Source organism: Alligator mississippiensis, chromosome 1 (genome assembly GCF_030867095.1).
Source record: "Alligator mississippiensis isolate rAllMis1 chromosome 1, rAllMis1, whole genome shotgun sequence".
NCBI classification, from domain to species: Eukaryota; Metazoa; Chordata; order Crocodylia; family Alligatoridae; genus Alligator; species Alligator mississippiensis.
The window spans coordinates 465004509-465023774 of NC_081824.1; the positions used below are offsets into that span (position 1 = coordinate 465004509).

Here is a 19266-nt window from a genome sequence, read left to right on the forward strand (position 1 = left end):
TGAACTACCAAAGCAGCACAAAGAGGAGAGTCAGGAAGTCAGGATTGGGACCTCAGTCTTCTTACATAGTGGCCAAGGGAGTCCTTATGTAACTCCCATTGGGAGTTAGGTACCCTCAGCACTTTGCAAATGCCATGAAACACCTACATAGCTCAAGAAATCTGGCCCTAAGCAGCTAATACTCTTCTAGGTACTGTAGACCTAATAAAAATACCAGCCTACCAGGATTTTGACCTCACGGGTCGCTTTCCCAGGGTAACAGCTGGGCCTGTTATTTCTGTGAAATTTATTTGTGAGACCTATTTGTAGCTTGGCAGGCAGCTTGTTGCTTCTGAAATGCTGACCCATGTGCATAAGTCCCTGAGTGAAGTCCAGCCCCTGGTGTACAACTGTCCACCTCCCAAAGCCAACACCACAGTTGGCACCAGCCTGCCCTACGGAGCAGGACAGTTCAGGGGCAAATGGATGTAGAAGCCAAATTATCCATCCTCTCAAAATCGAGCAGTAGCAATTAGCTTCTGGAGCCACTTCCCCAGGGCTAGGGGGATTCGCTCACAGCTTATCAAACTTGATCTGCTCCTGGCCAACAGACGTAAATAGCTCGATGCAGAAACAACAGGGCGAGGGTCTTGCACTATGGAGGAGGCCAGACCAGAAGACCATCTTTGGTTCTAAAATCATGTCCCTCCATACAGTCCATGTGTAGGAGGCCCTCAAGCTGCTTGTGCTCTTCACCCCCCAGCTTGGTGGGGATTGATTGGTGTCTCTGAGACTGCACTCCCCCCCATTCATTTTCCATCGGTAACAAACAAGTTAAAGTCATGAAACAAGTGCCTTCAGTGCCATATGATGATGGTTTTATACATGCCCTGGTTACAAGCGTGGCACAGCGGCTCTGGAACTGCTCTCCCAAAGCCTGGCTCAGCTTTGCCAGTATATTCTACAGCTTATTTTTTATGGGGTTTACAGCTTGGCTGTAAAAATTCATGCCCGGTTCAAGCTCTTGGAGTACATTTAGCAGCGCGCTGGAATGTCAGCGCTATTATTCTCACTCCCTAGGGGTGTGTTAGACGGAAACAGCACAAAGTGTTTGAAAAGGCTTTTACTCCTTCAGCCCCAGAGAGGGCAGTGCCTATAGCAATGAGGAAATGAGATGTAGAGTTAGGCCTTGAATCCACTCCCACTTTTATATGGGTGTAAATCAAGGATAGCACAAAATTAATGAGAGAGGAGACTCAGGAGCCTGGGAGGCTTTCCTGTCTCTGATTCATTGTGTGGCTTGGGGTAAGTAAATGCTTTTAACACTCCATGCCTCAATTTACCCACCTGTAAATTGGACATAGCAATCACTCCTGCAAAGATGTTGTGAGGCTTACTGAAATCCCACCTCTAAAGCATAGATTCATAGATTCATAGATGTTAGGGTCGGAAGGGACCTCAGCAGATCATCGAGTCCGACCCCCTGCATAAGCAGGAAAGAGTGCTGGGTCTAGATGACCCCAGCTAGATACTCGTCTAACCTCCTCTTGAAGACCCCCAGGGTAGGGGAGAGCACCACCTCCCTTGGGAGCCCGTTCTAAACCGTGGCCACTCGAACTGTGAAGAAGTTCTTCCTAATGTCCAGTCTAAATCTGCTCTCTGCTAGCTTGTGGCCATTGTTTCTTGTAACCCCCGGGGGCGCCGTGGTGAATAAATACTCACCAATTCGCTTCTGTGCCCCCGTGATGAACTTAAAGGCAGCCACAAGGTCGCCTCTCAACCTTCTCTTGCGGAGGCTGAAAAGGTCCAGTTTCTCTAGTCTCTCCTCGTAGGGCTTGGTCTGCAGGCCCTTGACCATACGAGTTGCCCTCTCTGGACCCTCTCCAGGTTATCCGCATCCTTCTTGAAGTGTGGCGCCCAGAATTGCACCAGGAGGTTCTTTGGATGATCAGTGCTACAGAAATACAGACCATTACTATGGCCCCCATTTGTAAACTTTCCTATCCAGAGAGAGATGTGGGGGGGGGCTGGTGTGCAGCTTTGCATCTGGTGTAGCCATTTACACCCCTGCAAAGAAAGGGGTGTGCAATGCTGTGTTCTGCTGTGGTAAGACCAGGGAAGTTTAAGCACTGGTGGCAATGATTACAAAGGCACCAGGCAGCTGGGAATTGACTTCTCTGACATCAGTGAAGTTACTCTTGACCTTCACAGGAGCTAGTAGAGGAGCATTTGTCTCCTCTTGCCATGAAGTGCTGAAAACCTCCTGCAAGGCAACTTCCCTCCCCCCGGCCTTCAGTTAATTGGATCAGGCTCCTGGACAGTTTACTTCACGGCTACTCAGTTCCTTCTACTACTAGTAACCTGTTCTCCTGGAACAAGGGTTGGCTTATCTCTGTGCCATTAGACACTGACACATTTTATGGTTTATGAAGGTATTCATAACAATGCTTACAAGGAGGAAAGTATGCAGGGAGGTCATCCATGCGTCTTTGAAAGCAGGAACTTTCCTCTGTGTGTGTGTGTGTGTGTGTGTGTGTGTGTGCGTGCGCGCGCATGCGTACACGTACACGTGTGCATAGGAATATAGTAGCCTCCTATGTAATTTTGTCACTTTCTACCAATGCCTGGGTGCTTTGGTGAGGAATCAAAAGGAAAAGGCGAAGGAAAGTGTTGGTGTGAATCACAAGTGCTTTGGAAAGGCACCAAATCACCAGCCTTAAGTCCTGGATTTAGCCACACTCTGGGTAACCACCAGGAACATAGGGCTGGTAGGTTGGCAGAGCTGGCTTGGTAGGGGAGTAGGCTGGTCTGGTGGGCAGAGTCCTGGTGTGTGGAGTGGGGTAGCCTGAGTTCAAGCACTGGCTCAATCCTCAGCCCATTGGGCAGTGTCCTTGGGCAAATCTCTGCATCTCACTGTCTTCACTGAGGAGCGGGGACCCACATTTGTCTGATGCTGGTAGAAATACAAAGCACTACGAATATAATGATAACCCACCTCCTGTTCTTCCCCTGTGCAGACACCCTGCGAAACATCCCCATGAGCCACGGGCCTCGCTCCTCCCCAGCGGAGCTGAACGGAAGCAATCATCGCCTGCTCCGAGAGCGGAAGTCCTTCGCACCCTCCCACTCGAGTCAACCTACTTTATTTACATTTGACTCGCCCGCCAACCCCATCCAGACCACCCTGTCGGCCAGCGCCCCGCAAGACTATCTATTTCTCCACCAGTGCATGAGCAGAAAGTCAGAAAACACCAGGTACGGGATTGGGGGGGTGGTCTGTATCTCACCAGGATTGCCATTCCACTCCTGGGCCGCCCACCGGGCATTTTGGGTTCTGTGTCCAGCCCTGCCACTGGTTGTCTGGCCTTGGGCAGGTCACTTAAGCTGACACATCTTCCACTGATCTGGGTGGGATTTGTTCTTGAATCGGGGCAGAAGAGCAGCCCCAGTGCCTCAGGGAATGTAGGCAGCTGAGGGGAAGGAACAGTAATGAATGCTCTGGGCTCTCCCTAATGTGCCTTCTGGTAGTTGTGAAGTGGTTTGACTTGTGGCATAATGTAGAGCAGCCTCAGGGCTAATATACATTATGTCCCCAGCTAGGGATGGCCAGATTGTGGCTGCCCTGTGGCCAGTCCCTCTCACCCTGTCATCATGCCTCCTTTGTCGGAGGGCCTCTGTCCGCTTGGAAGTTACCCCAGACTAGTGATATCAGTTCTAGTTTTAATCTTTTTGTGAGCCTATCCTGCCAAGACAACTGCCCGTCTTCCATTTACATAGAAGAGTGGATTTGGTAGCAGGTCAGCCTGACCTGGTTCAGGCACGTCAGACAGAGACTGTGCAAACCTGCCTGCATCCAGACCCTGCTCTGATTGTGGTTATCCATCATATCCAGTGCAGTGTTTAGAGGAAGAAGGGTATACTTCCCCCGCCTGCCCCAGCTGCCAGGCTTGCTTTGAGCAGGGAGGAGCTGGCTTGAGTGAGTGTGAACAATGAGGAGGGGATGACAGAGAGGAAGGGTCAAAACGTATGGGATTTTTCCAGTCTCCACAGATCCTTCCTGCTGCAGCTGACTTTCACTACCAGTAAAAACACTCACTGTCAGAATCAAGCTGCCAGACCAAGGGCTGAGGATCCACTTGCTTTCCTCCAGCCATGCCTGCCTTTGTCAAAGGAGCCCTATTTTTAGTGCCACCTCGTGATAGTTTTTGCAAATAGCACCTTTGTCCCTACACACTGCAGGAGCCACTTGTGGTCCTTAAAGCCATCACCTCACTGGCCCAGCAAAACACATGTAGAAGTTACACAGCTGTGAAGCTTCTAACTCCCTTGTGTAGCTCACTGCAGTGGAAAACGTCAGTGGGAAAATATTATTTCCTCCTCATGCCTCTGTTACTAATGCAACAACAGCAAGGTCTGGATGCAGGCAGGTTTGCACAGTCACTGTCTGAAGTGCCTGAACAGGGTCAGACTGATCTGCTACCAGATCTGCTGTTCCACGTCAATGGAAGATGGGGGTTGTCTTTGCAAGATGATGTCTGTAAATAAGTTAGAGATGTATTCACACACACAAAAACTACGTTGAAAGAAAGCTAAGGATTCAAAAAAGGGTTTGGAAACACCAGACTTAATGTCACACACCCCTTTGTGCATACACATTACTATGCAGTCTTGAATGACGTGATTGCATACTGCTTTTCCACCAGACCCCCACCCTACTCAGCACATGAGAACAGCAGGGTTCACCTCAGCACTTGATTTCATCCACATGTTAAAATTGGCCCCATGCCTTCCTTACCATGCACTGTTCCATGAATAAAGCATTGCCGGTATTAACTTGTGCATGAGCTTTTCCTCATGAGATGGATACACAACTGGTTGGATCATCATGCTCAATGAGTAGCCATCAGTGATTCAATGTCTAGTTGGGAGGAGATATCAAGTAGGTTCCTCAGGGGGCTGTCTTGGGTCTGATATTATCTAACATCTTCATTAAGGACATGGACAATGGGGTTTGAATGCACCCCTAGCAAATTTGTAGATGACACCAAATTAGGTGGATTTGCAGATACACTGGGTGGTAGGCCTAGGATCCAGAATGACCTAGATAAACTGGAGACATGATCCGAGATCAATCAGATAACACATGCAAACATGAACAAGTGAAAAGTTCTCCACTTGGGACGGAGCGGTTTCATGCACAAATACAGACTAGAGAATGACTGGCTAGGCTGCACTATTGCAGAGAAGGACCTGTCAGCTACATGGACCATAAGCTGAATATGAGCCAATAGTGTTTTTGTTGCAAAAAATGCAACAAAATCCTGGGTTGTATTAACAGGAGAGTCACTTGCAAATCAAAGGAAATGATTCTTCCCCTCCGTTCAGCCCTGGTGAGGCCTCCCCTGGAGTATCATGTCCAGTTTTAAGCTCCACACTTCAAAAAAGATGTGGAGAAATTGAAAGAGTCCAGTGGAGAGTGACAAAAATGATTAGGGATCTGGTAAGCAAGACTTGTGAGGAAAGGCTGAAAGAACTAAGGTTATTTAGTCTGGAGAAGACTGGGTAGGGATTTGATAACAGTCTTCAAATCCCTGAAGGACAGTTATAAAAAGGATGGAGATGGACTTTTCTCTGTGGCTGTAGGGGGCAGGACTAGGAGAAACAGCCTCCAGCTTAGCAGAGGAATTTAGGCTGGAGATTAGGGGGAACTTTCTGACTATGAAGGTAGCCAAGCATTGGAATAGGTGGCCTACAGAAACTGTGGAATCTCCTTCCCTGGAAATTTTCAACAACAGGTTAGACAGACACTGGGATGGTTTAGTCAAGGATGATCCTGTCTTGAGCAAAGGGTTGGACTAAAAGACCTTGTGAGGTCCCTTTCAGCCCTAGTTTCCTCTGATTCTCTGACTGCTGTACCTGAATACTTCCCATTTCCTTTATGATACGAGGAGCTACTTTTATTCCCATTTTATAGGCAGGAAGCAAGACTTTGATTAGAAGCCTCCATTAAGCTTAGGTGCCCAATTTGTGATGCCTGTGGCCTGAACATTTTGCTTTGTATTATAATTTCCCCCTTTTTGGTTTAGAGCATGTGGGCAGTACAGGGAACCCTGAAGCCAGGACAAGCCCCCAGGCTGCAAGGAAATCCAAAAGAAAGAGGTTCTGAGTGGAAGAGAACAGGGCTGAACACATGTCAAGAGAGATGACCTAAACAGCCATGAAATGAGCTGCTAGGTATACACTGCTTGCAAAGCCCAACCCAGAGTCTTCTACAAGTCGGAATTTTTACATGCAGTTTCTGTCCGTCTCAGCCCTGTTGTGTTTGCAGCATGCAGTTCTGTGTGTGGTACTTTATTATGATGCTGCACAGAATTGCTGTGGACTCTCTTATGGCAATCAGAGCTGTGCAGGAGAAAATCCGCAAATACTAATGCCCAAAGCACTAACACTTAACATGAGGATCCCTGGGGCTTTTGGCAAGAGCATGGTAGATAAAGATGCCCAGGCATTTCATAGTTCCTAAGGCCAGAAGGCACCATTATGGTTTCTTCTACTCAGAATATATGTTTCACAGACCAGGGCATTATACCCCATCATCCCTGTGCTGAGCCCTGTAATGTGGGGTTGAACTACTGTTTAGCAAAGCACCCCATTCCCAACGGCCCAGGCTGCTGAAACACCAACTCTTTCTTGTACCTTCCAGCTGTGAGCAGAAACCCATCCCAACGCGTGCGTCTAGCAGTCCTTAATGCTGGCAGGGGAGTCTTGCTGTTCCTTAAATAGCTTATTAATATAGTGGTATTCATATTACAGTAGTTCTCAGAGGCTGAGCAGTAGTTTGCAAGTAAGATTACCCAGAGATATGGGACAGAGGGATAAGAGGCATGGGACAAGACAGAAAGGCTGTGGGACCCTCACAGAGGAGGGATGAGGCAGATGCACCAAAGGTGTTGCTGAAGGAAAGACCAGAAAGTGAAGAGGAGAGTTAGGGGCATCATGAAAGCTAAGGAAGGATAGCTATTGCCTTTCCAGTGTGCCTTTCATGCCCTGGCAGTCCCGCTGCTTGAATGGAGCCACCAGAAGCACAGGGAGATTTGGCAGTAGTGACTTCTGTTACAGATGTGCATCTGGCAGAGGCAGGGAGGATGCAGCCTGTGTGCTTTCCATTTGGAACAGCAGGAGCTTGTTTTGGCCTACAGGCATCTCTGAGCATGTAGAGGATTGGCACTCATGAGAGGAAGCTCACAGCACTGCTGCTATTGTGTCACCCCCGGCAGTATTGTTACTACTAAAACTGCTGCTGGATCAGAGGGCTCATTAAAGGGAATGTCAGCAGGGGCTCATTAGGGCTACCGACCTGACTGAATCATCCCATTTATCGGTGGGCTCCTGGGGGGCTCTTGCCTTTCATCTGAGCTGCAGTAATCATGCCTGGCTTCATCCCTTTTAGCAAGTGAGCTAGTGCCAGGAGGGCCTGGACTGCAGAACTCTTAGGATTCCCCATCCTACAAAACCCCGCCATGTGAGACATTTGCAGGTGGCTCCAAGTGAATGAGTCCCTTCCTCTGTTTGACTTTGATAGTTGTCCTTTCAACATGGTCAGGATCATCTCTTTATGGACAACAGCCCTCGGGGTGCTTGTGATTGCACAGCAAAGTAGGGGATGAGCTAGGTCTATGCCTTAGTCAGCAGACAGGCTGCCTCAGAGGACTAAACCACAGCCCTTTCTTCTTTCCTAGAAGTGCAAGTTTCTCTCAGGCTACAAGGTCTTCGTTCTTCATGAGAAGTGACTCGGCCGTTCAAAAGCTCTCGCAGGGCAACGGGCACTGTATGAATGGGGTTGGCAGGCAAGTCCATGGCTTCTACAGCTTGCCGAAGCCGAGCAGACACAACTCTGAGCTCAGGGACAGCGCCTATGACCTCCCGCGGAGCTTCGGCTCCTACACCAAGTCGAGCCTCACCAGCTCCGAAACGGATAACGAGGAGGTTTACACCTTTAAGACTCCCAATAACACCCTGTGCAAGGAGTTTGGGGAGCTCTCTACAGACTCCTATGATATCCCCATGACTCCTCTCTCAGTTTACCAGTACCCGAGGACATTCACACTGGACAAGAACCACAACACACTGGCTGTAGCCTCCAGTGAATCTCCCGCTGCCCCTCCACCTCGGCCACCTAAACCAGGGCAGATGGAGCCCCAGTGGGGCAGCCCTCCACTGCGTCCACAAAACGGTGAAAGCATAGGCCTGGTCCCCTTGGCGGCTACCATTCCCAGGAGGAACACGTTGCCAGCCGTGGAGAACAGCAGGCTGCTCCGAGGTAAAGCACAATCTTTAGCATGCAGATGGGGAGAGGCAGAGGTGTCTTTTTCCCTGGGAACGGGGGTTGCTTGTACAGCCAAGGAGGCTGACTTCATGCCAGTCGAGAGGTACTGAGCCAGATCCTCCCAGATCTGCATTGGCATACCTCAGCTGAAATCAGTTCATGCCGGCTGGGCCGGTTGGTTCTACGTTTTCATGAGACAGGCCTGTGGCATATTCTGAACAGCCCTGTATTTGGGTGTGTCCAAACCCTTCAGCTGGTTCCTGTCTATTTTTTCCTGTCTTCAGCATCTGATAAAGCGAGCTTCAGCCTTCAGAAACTTGTGCTATACATAGATAGACAGATGCACGCATACACACATATGTATATTTGTGTGTGTGTGTATATATATGTATATATATGTGTATATATATGCATGTATGGCACAGATTTTTGTGGGCTGAAGTTAACTTCATCAGATGCTGAAATCAGAAAAAAGTAGATAAGAACCAGCTGAAGGGTTTGGACACATTCATATGCATATGTGGGTATGTATGTGTGTATATATATGTGTGTGTGTGTGTGTGTATACACACACACATGCATATGTATGTATGTGTATATATATATACTGAGAGGGAGAGAGGTGTGTGTGTACACACACACACCCACGCATGCATACACACAAACACATACAGTATATATATATATACTGAGTATGTATACACACACATATACATACACTTCGGTAAGTCTATAATGGGTAGGCAACCCCTGGTATGGCTGCCAAAGCATAGTACACAAAGGCATTTTGCTTGGCACGTGCGCTTCAGGGCAGGCAGCAGGGAAGGGTCCAGGGTTGTGTTGCCATAACAATGATTGGGCCCCTTGCAGCTCCCCTACCATCCATCCCTGGCATGGCAGCATCTTGCAAGTTGAGGTTGAAGGTGTTTTTGGCACTCTGCCCAAAAATATTGCCAACCCCTGGTCTATAAGGTACAAGCCTACCCTACCTTCTTCCTGTGTATTTAAAAGGATGAGCCAAAACCCTGAATCCCATCACCTCCAGACTCTGGGAACAGTCCAGTCTAGATGCAAATATTTTTCAAAGCCTACATATTTGCTGCATTCCCTTTTTAATATAAAACACAGCCAAAATTTTCAAAAGCTGCTCCTGTCCACAGTTGCCATGATTTTGCTGTTGACATGATTTTGGGCAAGAGACGTAAAACACCTCCAAGTGTTTTTCCATGCCCCTGCAATGTGATTTTCACAGCCTCCGCCACTCCTGAGCTGTGCTTCTTCAGAACTTCTTGCAAATGAGCAGAGTATGTGTCCAGCTGAGTGCACACATGAATGGTTAGCCTCAAGCTGCAGGGAGCTGATTAGTAGAGGAGACTGTAACTTCCCATCCAGGACATCCATTCCAGTCTGAGCTATATCAGTTATAGCCAAATGCTGTCTTTTCTTCCAAGTCTTCGCTACTGACAAGTGACTAAAACAGCTGCGGAGTACCCAGGCCAAGCTGGCCGAGATACAATATAAAAAATATAATGAGAACATTTGCATGGCTTCAAAACTACTCACCCACCCACCTAAATATCAACATATGTCATTTATGTTGCAGCAATAATCAGGAAAAGTTAAAAGCGAATGATAGAGCTGTTCCCATGATCTGTGCCTGTGGTTCTGTTTCTAAAAGCTGCTCTGGAGCTAAGGCAATAACTCGAGTGTATTCATGACTGTGTTGCAGCTTCTTCCTGTGAGACTTACGAGTACCCCAAGCATGGGGGCAGCGGCACTGTGCAGTCAGTAGAATCTGTGAATGACGGGTTCAACTCCTACATGGTAAGTTAGTGTCAGCACCATGTGCTCTTCCGTGGCCGTGTCTACACAAGACGCTGACTACACAGTTGTTACTGCATAGTCATTTAATACATGCAACCCAATTACTAAGTGACTGTGCAGTAACCAGCATTACTGTGCAGTAGGATCCCCACGCAACTCCCTGGTGATGCTGACTGTGCAGTAGCTTGTTACTACCGCGCAGTAGCTCATTACTACTGCACAGTAGTGTCATGTCACAGTTGGTGCCCTGTGATGCTGCTGCACAGTAGTAATGAGCAACTGCACAGTAGTAACGAGCTCAGTAAGCATCTTGTGTAGACATAGCCAGTATCTTCTGTTCCACAGAGGAGAGGAAACTGCTCCATCTGCTAGCTAGAAGACTTAAGGCTCAGTGAAATATATGGGAGCCTTATCTTTGGTTTCAGCAAAAGCAGGCCTTAGGGTTTGTTGATGTAGAGATGGTTTTTCCAGGAAAAAATAAGCTGTGAATTCAGAGCCCAATCACTATTCCAGAGTAGTTCCCTGACATACATTTGTCCACATTGGGAACAACCCCAGAGCTGCTACTCTGGAACAGCTGTTTCAGCCAGTATCCCCCGGCAGACCAGCCCTTAGCCTCTCCATGGAAGTTCCTGGCTCAGCCCCTGGTGATGACCAATGCAATGACCACAGCAATTAGCCAGCCTCCCTCCGCTCACAACTGAGGGTCAGTTTGGCTCCTTACACAAAGTTTCACTGATGGAAGTGGCAGCTCAGAGCAGCCCACAGAGAGTTGGATGCTCATTGAAAGCTGAGCCTGGGAAACTTGAGTTGGAAATGTTGCCAGAACAGGCTTTTTCATGAGACTTCTAATATTTCCTGCTTCCCTTTGCTGGGAATACCATTACAGTAGCCTCACACTGTATTTCAGGCACAGCTGAAGCCTGGATGTGCAGCAATGCACAAGAAACAGAGTGACCTTTTCTCCCATCTCCCACTCAGCTTGCAGCTTCCCTGGGTGAATTCCCCCACCCCTGGTTGACTCTGCTCTGTTCCTGGAGCTTTAGTCGATGAGCTTTAGTCCAAGCACCCCTGCTGCCAGTTTGAATTGTCAGGATGCTGATACACAAGACGCTGCAAGCACTTTCATTAGAGCAACTCTTGGAGCTGCTCTAATTAAAGCGCTCTCCCCACCCCTGGAGCACGTGTGAAAACGCCCTCTAATGCTGCCCCACCTCAGAAGGCGGGTCCATGCTGGATAAGGATGGCAGGAAGGCTCCTCACCTGCTGTACCTCACTGACTATCCTCTTGACCACTCACACCTTCTGTGTTTTCCAGCAAGCCAAAGCTGCCATGGCACGCTCCCACAGCACTGACTCAGAGGACAACTACGTCCCGATGAACCCAGGCTCCTCATCCCTGCTCAGCATGGAGAAAACAACTGACAATGCCCAGGGTCTCTACATCCCAATGAGCCCGGGCCCGCATCACTTGGACATACTGGGACTGTCCTCGGCCAGCCTCCCAGTACACAAAGGAGGAGCCATTGCCCAGTGTCACAGGCGGCTGAGCGAAATCCAGCCCCCTCCAGTCAACCGCAACCTCAAACCCGACCGGAAAGGTAATACTGACTGCTCAGATGAAAAGACTAGTGCCATGTCTGCAGGTACCACTATAATAATCAGACTTTTGGCGCTGCCGTAAGCTGCGACTGGTTAATGAACTAGTCATTTAAATTCACCCTTTGATAAGAGACGGTACCTTAAAGCACCGTACACAGTTCCATCTTTCGATGCAGCATCCCCAGGGCAGCTGCTGCCTGTGTGTCTCTAGGCCCAATTCTTTGAGGATGAAATGGGGGAACCACTGGCATTTTCCTTCCCTGGGAACAATGCATTTGAGGTAAGGCAGGTGGGGGCTGAGGAAGATCATACTGCTAAATCATTGTTGAGGCATGGAAGTGCCAGGTGTTAGACTGAGAAGACCCCAGGGAAGATAGCTAGCTTACAGAAAGGAGAATATGGAAATAAGAACAGAGGTCCTGATCAGTGGTAGGACAACACGAAGATGGCGGGTTTAAACTGCCAGCCAACACTGCATGAGGTTATGGCCAAAGAAGGAAAGGACTGGGTGTTTGTTCTGTGGTCTGTCTTATGCAGGAAGTGAGCCCACATGATTTTCATCTCCCCTCCTTCCCCACCCTTAACATTTGTGCAGCTCTCAGATGCCAAGTGAGTGAGGGTGAAGTTCAATTGGCAGGAGGTAGCCAGCACCTGAGAGAATGGGAGCTTTGCCTCTGGCTTCGACAGTGGTAATGCCCATTGAGAGAACGCAGACCTGGCCTTCCAGCCGGGCAACAGGGCATTTGCCATGGTGCCCACACTGAGCAGGGCCTTGCACATTGGGCCCAGACATGAAAATCCATTTTTTTAAACTATGAGGCTAAGTCACATTTGCATGTTTTGTATCTTGATTGGGTTTGGTAAGATACATTTGCACGTTTGAGTGGCAGAAATACACGCTGTGGTTCTGCAGTGTTGCGTTGCAACCGCACTGACCTGCTGAAGTCACCAATTGTCTGGCCCCCACATCTGCCCAGGGCCCCACAATCTGTGAAGCCAGCCCTGATGAGAAAGACTCTGTTATGACTGTCAGCAATTCCCCTTCCATCTGAAAAGCAGCATTCACCTCTCCCTTGCAGCAATGCAGGGAGCTTTCATAGTAGAAGGCAGATTTCCTGCAAAAATCCTACCTGGGGAAAACGTCCTAGTCAAAGATCATTGCACTTCAGTGGCATACCGATAAGATTATTTGTGGACTGACGAGATCAATAGAGTGAGGCTTTCGCGGATCCAATGGGGCATTAGGAGGACTTTAAGCCTCGCTTAATAAACAGCACATTTGGATGTTTTCAATTAATAGCATTCACCCCCTCAGGCACCCGTCCAGTGCCGTTCCCTGTGGAGTCATTGGGAGCTGTGTGCACACATTGGACAGAGAATTCTGTGTTCCTGGCAAGGCCAAGGTGCTGTGTGGGTTGACTGATGTAAGAGCTGAAACAAGTTGCTGAAAACAAGTAGCAGATCACCTTCCTGGCTAGGGATGTCATTGCACTTTGTCCTTTTTAACACTTACAGTGATTCTGGGCCCGAACATGTTCTCTGCTAAATAAAAACCTCTATGCCGTTCTAGCAAAGCCAACGCCTCTGGACTTGAGGAACAACACTGTCATCGATGAACTTCCCTTCAAGTCTCCAGTCACCAAATCCTGGTCCAGACCAACGTGAGTACATGGAATCTTAATTCCTGTCCTAAGACAGATTCAGGCCACATTTACATCACCTGAGCCAGTCTCCTTACCTTGCTTAGCTTCCATGTGTTGGGCTTTAAAAGAAGATGGAAAGCAGTTTCTTTCCCAGCTGTTGCTGTTATAGGGATGTGTCTTCTATCTTACAAGGCTTGCATTTGAGTCCAAGCTAGAAATGGGCCTAAGTGGTGATACTCAGATCTGAATCTAAACTTCCCCAAATATTTGAGGGGCTCTGGATTCCAGGTTGTAGGTTGGTCCATTAGAACAGCCTACATCAGAAGACCCACAAACTTCAGGGATGTTCAGATTTGGATCCCAGCTTTGCTGCTCTGTCCTACCTACCATGACTGTGAACAGGGAAGTCCTGCAAAGTTTGGATCTAAGTCAGACTTTCTCACATCATGGAAGCGTTCAGGGCTGAGGCCCCGATCTGGGCCTCATGTTTAGCCTTTTCACTTACAGTGAGACACAGAATAGTATTTATTTGTATTCCAGCTTGGGCTGTAATGATCAGATTCCTTGAATATAAGGGGAACTGCCCAAATTCCATGCCAGCATCCGGCATATTGCAAAGTAACCCATTAAATATCCCTTGGAGAGGTTTATCTTTTTCATAATTGCAAACATTCCCAAAAGCCTGGCAGGTTTTGTCCAAACTCAGAGCAGACATGGGCTTCATAGTACATATGGGTGAACCCAGACTCAGGTGAACCTGAGGGTCTGTGTGATTTCAAACCAAAACCGTCTGAAACTCCCAGTTTCAGTGCAAAACAGGTGGCACTCGAGGATGGTTGTGACCCCCAGAAGTGAAGTGAAGCTGTGATGAACTTCAAAAACGGAAGCCTCAAAGCCTCATACCAACTTCCTGTAAGCCAGGTGTCAGGAAAATATGGCCCAGGGACCCACAGGATATAGCCCATGGAGACTGGAGATGAGAGCTTCAGTACCATGTCAGAGGCAGGGAGGCTCTGCCCATGCTCATGCAGGACCCAAATAGTGAGGAGTTGCCCCAGGGCCAGGCATGGGGAGCTGCATCCACACCACAGCTTGTGGGGGAGAAATGGCTGCAGGGGAAAGCAACAGTGGCAGAAGGGCTGGAACGCTACCCTGCCTCGGAGCCAAGTGGCATTGTTGCAACCCACACCTCTGAAAAACTGCCAACTACTGCTGTAAGCCAAAAGCAACAGGATTTACACAACTCCAGTTCTGCTGCTAATTCAGAGCCTAACATCTTCCAGTAGGAGAAATGAGCAAGGCTTGGCTCTGATGACCATGCCAATAAATTGGATTGTGTGGAGACCACCTGCAGGGCCTGAGAGCTGTGAGCGTGGGTCACCACACTAGGAAATACGTAGTGCAGAGTGGGGGAGGTATGACTGACAGTGTGTCCAACCATGCAGAAGCAAATGGTATTCTCTCCTATCAGCTAATCGTATGGCCCTTCCTCTACTGCAAAGCACCAAGTATCTTTTTGGAAGACACAAGCTTTCCTACCAGGCTCTGATCACATTATGTTATGCTACATAATTTGATTGGGTTGATTGAAAACAAGATGACGCCTTCTAGGCTTTGTTTTCCAGCAAAATTCAGATAGCCCACTGCACAGTAATCAGAGGCCTGCAGCTGTGATTAGCAAGGAGCTAGTGCTGTAGCTCCAAGGAGCCTGGCTTAATACACTATGATAAAGGGATTATAATTAAATACTTCCTGTGAGATAAAAGAGTTTATGGAGCCTGGATTCAAGCAATGTGATAGCAGGGTAGCTAAGGATATGTAAAGAAATAGGATGCTATTAACTAGACATGACGCAAAAGTCAGATTTGGACCCCCCAATGCAACGGAGAAGGTTGGCTCGTTTCTGTCCAGACCAAAACCAGCACCTGAACCCCACAGAGTGCAGGGAGGTTTTGATTTGGATCCCAGATTTGCTGTCATCCCCGTAGTGAGGGTGAACAGGGAAAGCCCTGTGTCTCTTAGTAACATGTGGAATCCTCTCATTACAGCCAGACTTTCAACTCGGGCTCTTATCAGTACTGCCGCCCTGTCTCCACCCAGAGCATCACCAGCACTGACTCAGGAGACAGCGAGGAGAATTACGTGGCCATGGTAAGCCAAGCCCTCGTAGGATGGGCAGTCAGCTGAGACCTTCCACCAAGGCTCCAGTGCTCTATGAATACAAACATAGCTAGGTGGCCTTAATGACACCGTGTGACAAATGTTGCACATATTCTTATGTGGGCCAGTGGGTGGTTGTGTTGAATGTGGCATTCGAAAGCATTGTTCTGCTAAACCTCCCATTTGCTCTTCAGTTCTTATTTATATTTGGAGAGCAGAAACAGGCTCTCACCTGCATTCACCCAGTTCTCAAGAAGGGCCTCCCACCTGTGTGTCCCTCACTTTGTTACATTCCCCTCCACAACATATCCCAGGCCCCTCTAGGCCACAAAGGATCAAGAACTCTGTGATTTTATTTTGCTCTGTGTTGCATTTCACCCATTTTATTTTGGGAAGCATTGTTTTGGTCCTGCTCCCACGCAGAGTGCTGACACTGCCATTTGTGTTTGAGGCAGGTGTGTAACTTTAGGCACATAAATAGTCCCATTCATATCAGTAGGGTTTCATTGTGATTGCCACAACAGCACAGCTCAGGCATGTTACTATAGAGCTAGGCAAGTTGGACAGGTACTGAAAGCTGCTGCCAGTCAACCCATCTCAGAGCATGGGCACCTGCCCATCACTATGTGGAACCAAAAGTGGCTGGAGGTAATTCTGGTCATTGACTACAGATACTAGCAAGCCTTAAACTTGGTAACCCAGTGGGCCGAGGACAGGCCTTGGACCCATCTGGAATACCATTAAAGTCAGGGAGTTTGCTCAGGTGCATGGAGTCAGGCATTTGCTTACAGGATTTGCTGCGCTGGGCCACAGAACAGCATGTAACTCAGCCTGCTGATGGTCCTTGCCCCTCTTTGCAGAGGGATCCTGCTCTGGCTCATTTAGATTCATAGATTCATAGATTTCATAGACATTAGGGCTGGAAGGGACCTCAGAAGATCATCGAGTCCAGCCCCATGCCCCAAGGGCAGGAAGTCAGCTGGGGTCACAGGATCCCAGCAAGATATATGTCCAAATGCCTCTCAATGGAGTCCAGAGTAGGTGCTTGCACCACCTCTGGCAGCAGTCTGTTCCAGGCCTTGGGGACTTGGACAGTAAAGAAGTTCTTTCTTATGTCCAGCCTGAAACGGTCTTGCAGGAGTTTATAACCATTCGACCTTGTCATCCCATGGGGTGCTCTAGTGAACAGCTGTTCCCCCAGATTCTGATGCACACCCCTTATATACTTATAGGCTGCCACCAGGTCACCCCTGAGCTTGCGCTTTTCTAGACTGAAGAGTCCCATGGCTCTCAGCCTCTCATCAAAAGGCCAGTTTTTCTGCCCTCTGATCATGCGCGTGGCTCTCCTCTGGACTCTCTCAAGCTTTTCCACATCCTTTTTGAATTGTGGAGCCCAGAATTAGATGCAGTACTCCAGCTACAGCCTCACCAAGGCTGAGTACAGTGGGAGGATGACATCCTGGGATTTGCTGGAGAAGCATCTGTGGATGCAAGCCAGAGTTTTGCTTGCTTTGCTGGCTGCAACAGCACATTGATGGCTCATATTCATCTTGTGGTCAGTCATGACCCTCAAGTCCCTTTCGGCCATGGTGCTAGCAAGCGTAGCACTGCCAAGCCTATATGCATGCTACGGGTTTTTCTTCCCAAGGTGGAGTAACTTGCATTTTTCAGAGTTGAAGGCCATCAGGTTTACATCTGCTCATTTTCCAAGCCTGTCAAGGTTAGCCTAAATCACCATCCTAGAGATCATTTAGAGATCAATGGGAGTTCATTTTAAAGGGCCACAAATGCGTTTGTGTGGTGAATGTGTTTAGGTCCCCCCCTCACCCCTCCTTATTCTCCTTGCATTGACCACTCCTTTCCCATCTTTTTCCTACGTTAGCAAAATCCAGTATCAGCCTCTCCTGTTCCTAGCGGCACCAACAGCCCGGCACCAAAGAAGAGCTCAGGGAGCGTGGATTACCTAGCCCTGGACTTCCAGCCGAGCTCACCTGGGCCACACAGGAAGGTAGGTGGGATGTTTCTAACCTTTGTGTTTTTAAGGGTTTCAGTCCATGGGAAAAAGCACGTGGACCAGGTCTTCCACCAGAGATTTTCATGAGCAAAGGAGCTGCATCCTTTTAAATCAGCTGAGGATGTGCCCAGATCTGGATCTAAGCCAGATCCAGCCTTAATTACACACCTGCAACCCCATGGGAGGTATAGGTGAAACACTGGAGTCGGTCACTGATGGCATGGTGGTTAGTGAGTGGAGATTTGGCCTGCCTGCTGTAGTCCTCTCCAGTGCTCCTGTTGAAGCCAGAGCCACTCTGCTTCCAAGACTTATTGAGCCAGAGCAAGAGCAAGCAAAAGAGAACCTGACTCTAGCCTAGTGAGGAGGCTGGGATGTGGCAGCCTCAAGGCTTTGGTTCTTGCTCCCAAGGCTGCTCATGCAATTTGCTTTCAACAGAGCTAATGTATAGGAGCGCTGGGGAGGTATCTTCCCCCTCACAGCTGAGTGTCCTTCTCACTGGGCTGTGGTCAGGCCCTGTCTTTCTTGCTGTGTCTCAGACCCCAGATAGCTCTTCAACAGCAGAGACAGAGGGCACCCACCCCCCAGCCTGCCCCTCAGCATGGTGGCTAGGGCACACTGCTGAGCAGTGGAGGGCCTAGAACCAGTGCGTCTCACTCCCAAGGTGAGTGCTCTAACCACTAAGCCACCATGTAAAACGTGGGCATCACCAGCAGCTCTGTCTACAAGTAATTAGTGTCCAGACTTAGGTACTTATGTCCTGGAAAGGTTCCCCAGCACATAGAGGCACCTACCTCGGGCCTGCAAGGAAGTGCCTAAATGAAAGAGAGAAGCGGGATTTCAGGCACAGCCATCTCTTCAGCATTCAGTATTGGCTGACTTAGGTCTTCCCCGGCTCACCGCTTTGGTTGCAATGACTCCTAATCCAATCCTAGCTCTCTTGATGCACTATGCAGGGAGCCTGGGCTACTAACTTGGGTTTGGGAATTCACTGTGGGAGGCGGGTGCTTAAACATTAGGTGCAGGAGTGCTGAGCTGCTCCCTGCCTTAGTTACTTTGCAGCTCTGGGCCCAGAGCCCCAGCCTGCTGCATCCCAAAATTTTAAGAGGAGCTCTGAGCTGAGAGCAAGGCACCCCAGTGGACATAGTGATAGTGTAACGAGGGTGGGGGCAGTGGGGCACCTGCCAGCATCTCAAAACACTCCTCACTCCATCTCTGTGGTGCTCAGCCTCCTCTCTGCCCTGCTCTCCAGCGCTCTCCAGCACCTCTGCCCAGGGTGCTGAAATGGCTAGTTACACTCCTGGGACTTAGGCACTTACGTGTGATTCTCTTCCACTTTGCTCAAGTCTCTGGAAAAAAAACATGAATGCACCTATTTTTGTTACATGCCATTGTCTCAGCCTTAAGACTGCATCACAGAGAACAGTGAGGAAAAGGAAAACCCCCTCTCCCACCTTTTGCATTAACAGCTTCTTACAAATTTGAGCAGGGTGGAATAGGATCATGCTTGGGTATCTGAGTTCACATTTGCTGCACCTAATAGGTGGAACATAATCTGGCCTAGAGTGTACTGGTGAGTTATTGCGGCAGGGATACCACAGGCAGAGATGCAGAGGAGAAGGCTAAAGTAGGCTTACTGGTGAGCTATAGCCAAGACAAGGCCCCAACAGCAGGGCAGCGAGTGGAGCTAGCTTTGCAATCTGACAATCACTCTGTCTTCT

The 19266-nt window shown here is 48.8% G+C and overlaps 1 protein-coding gene across 1 annotated transcript in view; it reads left to right on the forward strand.

The window, feature by feature from the left end:
• GAB2 (GRB2 associated binding protein 2) overlaps nt 1–19266 on the forward strand; it is a 161392-nt gene that overhangs the window by 132418 nt on the left and 9708 nt on the right. The window contains exons 3-9 of the mRNA XM_006272430.4: nt 2997–3234; nt 7719–8299; nt 10035–10129; nt 11448–11730; nt 13302–13392; nt 15423–15525; nt 17417–17542. Of these exons, the coding sequence (XP_006272492.2) occupies nt 2997–3234; nt 7719–8299; nt 10035–10129; nt 11448–11730; nt 13302–13392; nt 15423–15525; nt 17417–17542 (1517 nt within the window). The remainder of the gene's footprint in view (nt 1–2996; nt 3235–7718; nt 8300–10034; nt 10130–11447; nt 11731–13301; nt 13393–15422; nt 15526–17416; nt 17543–19266) is intronic.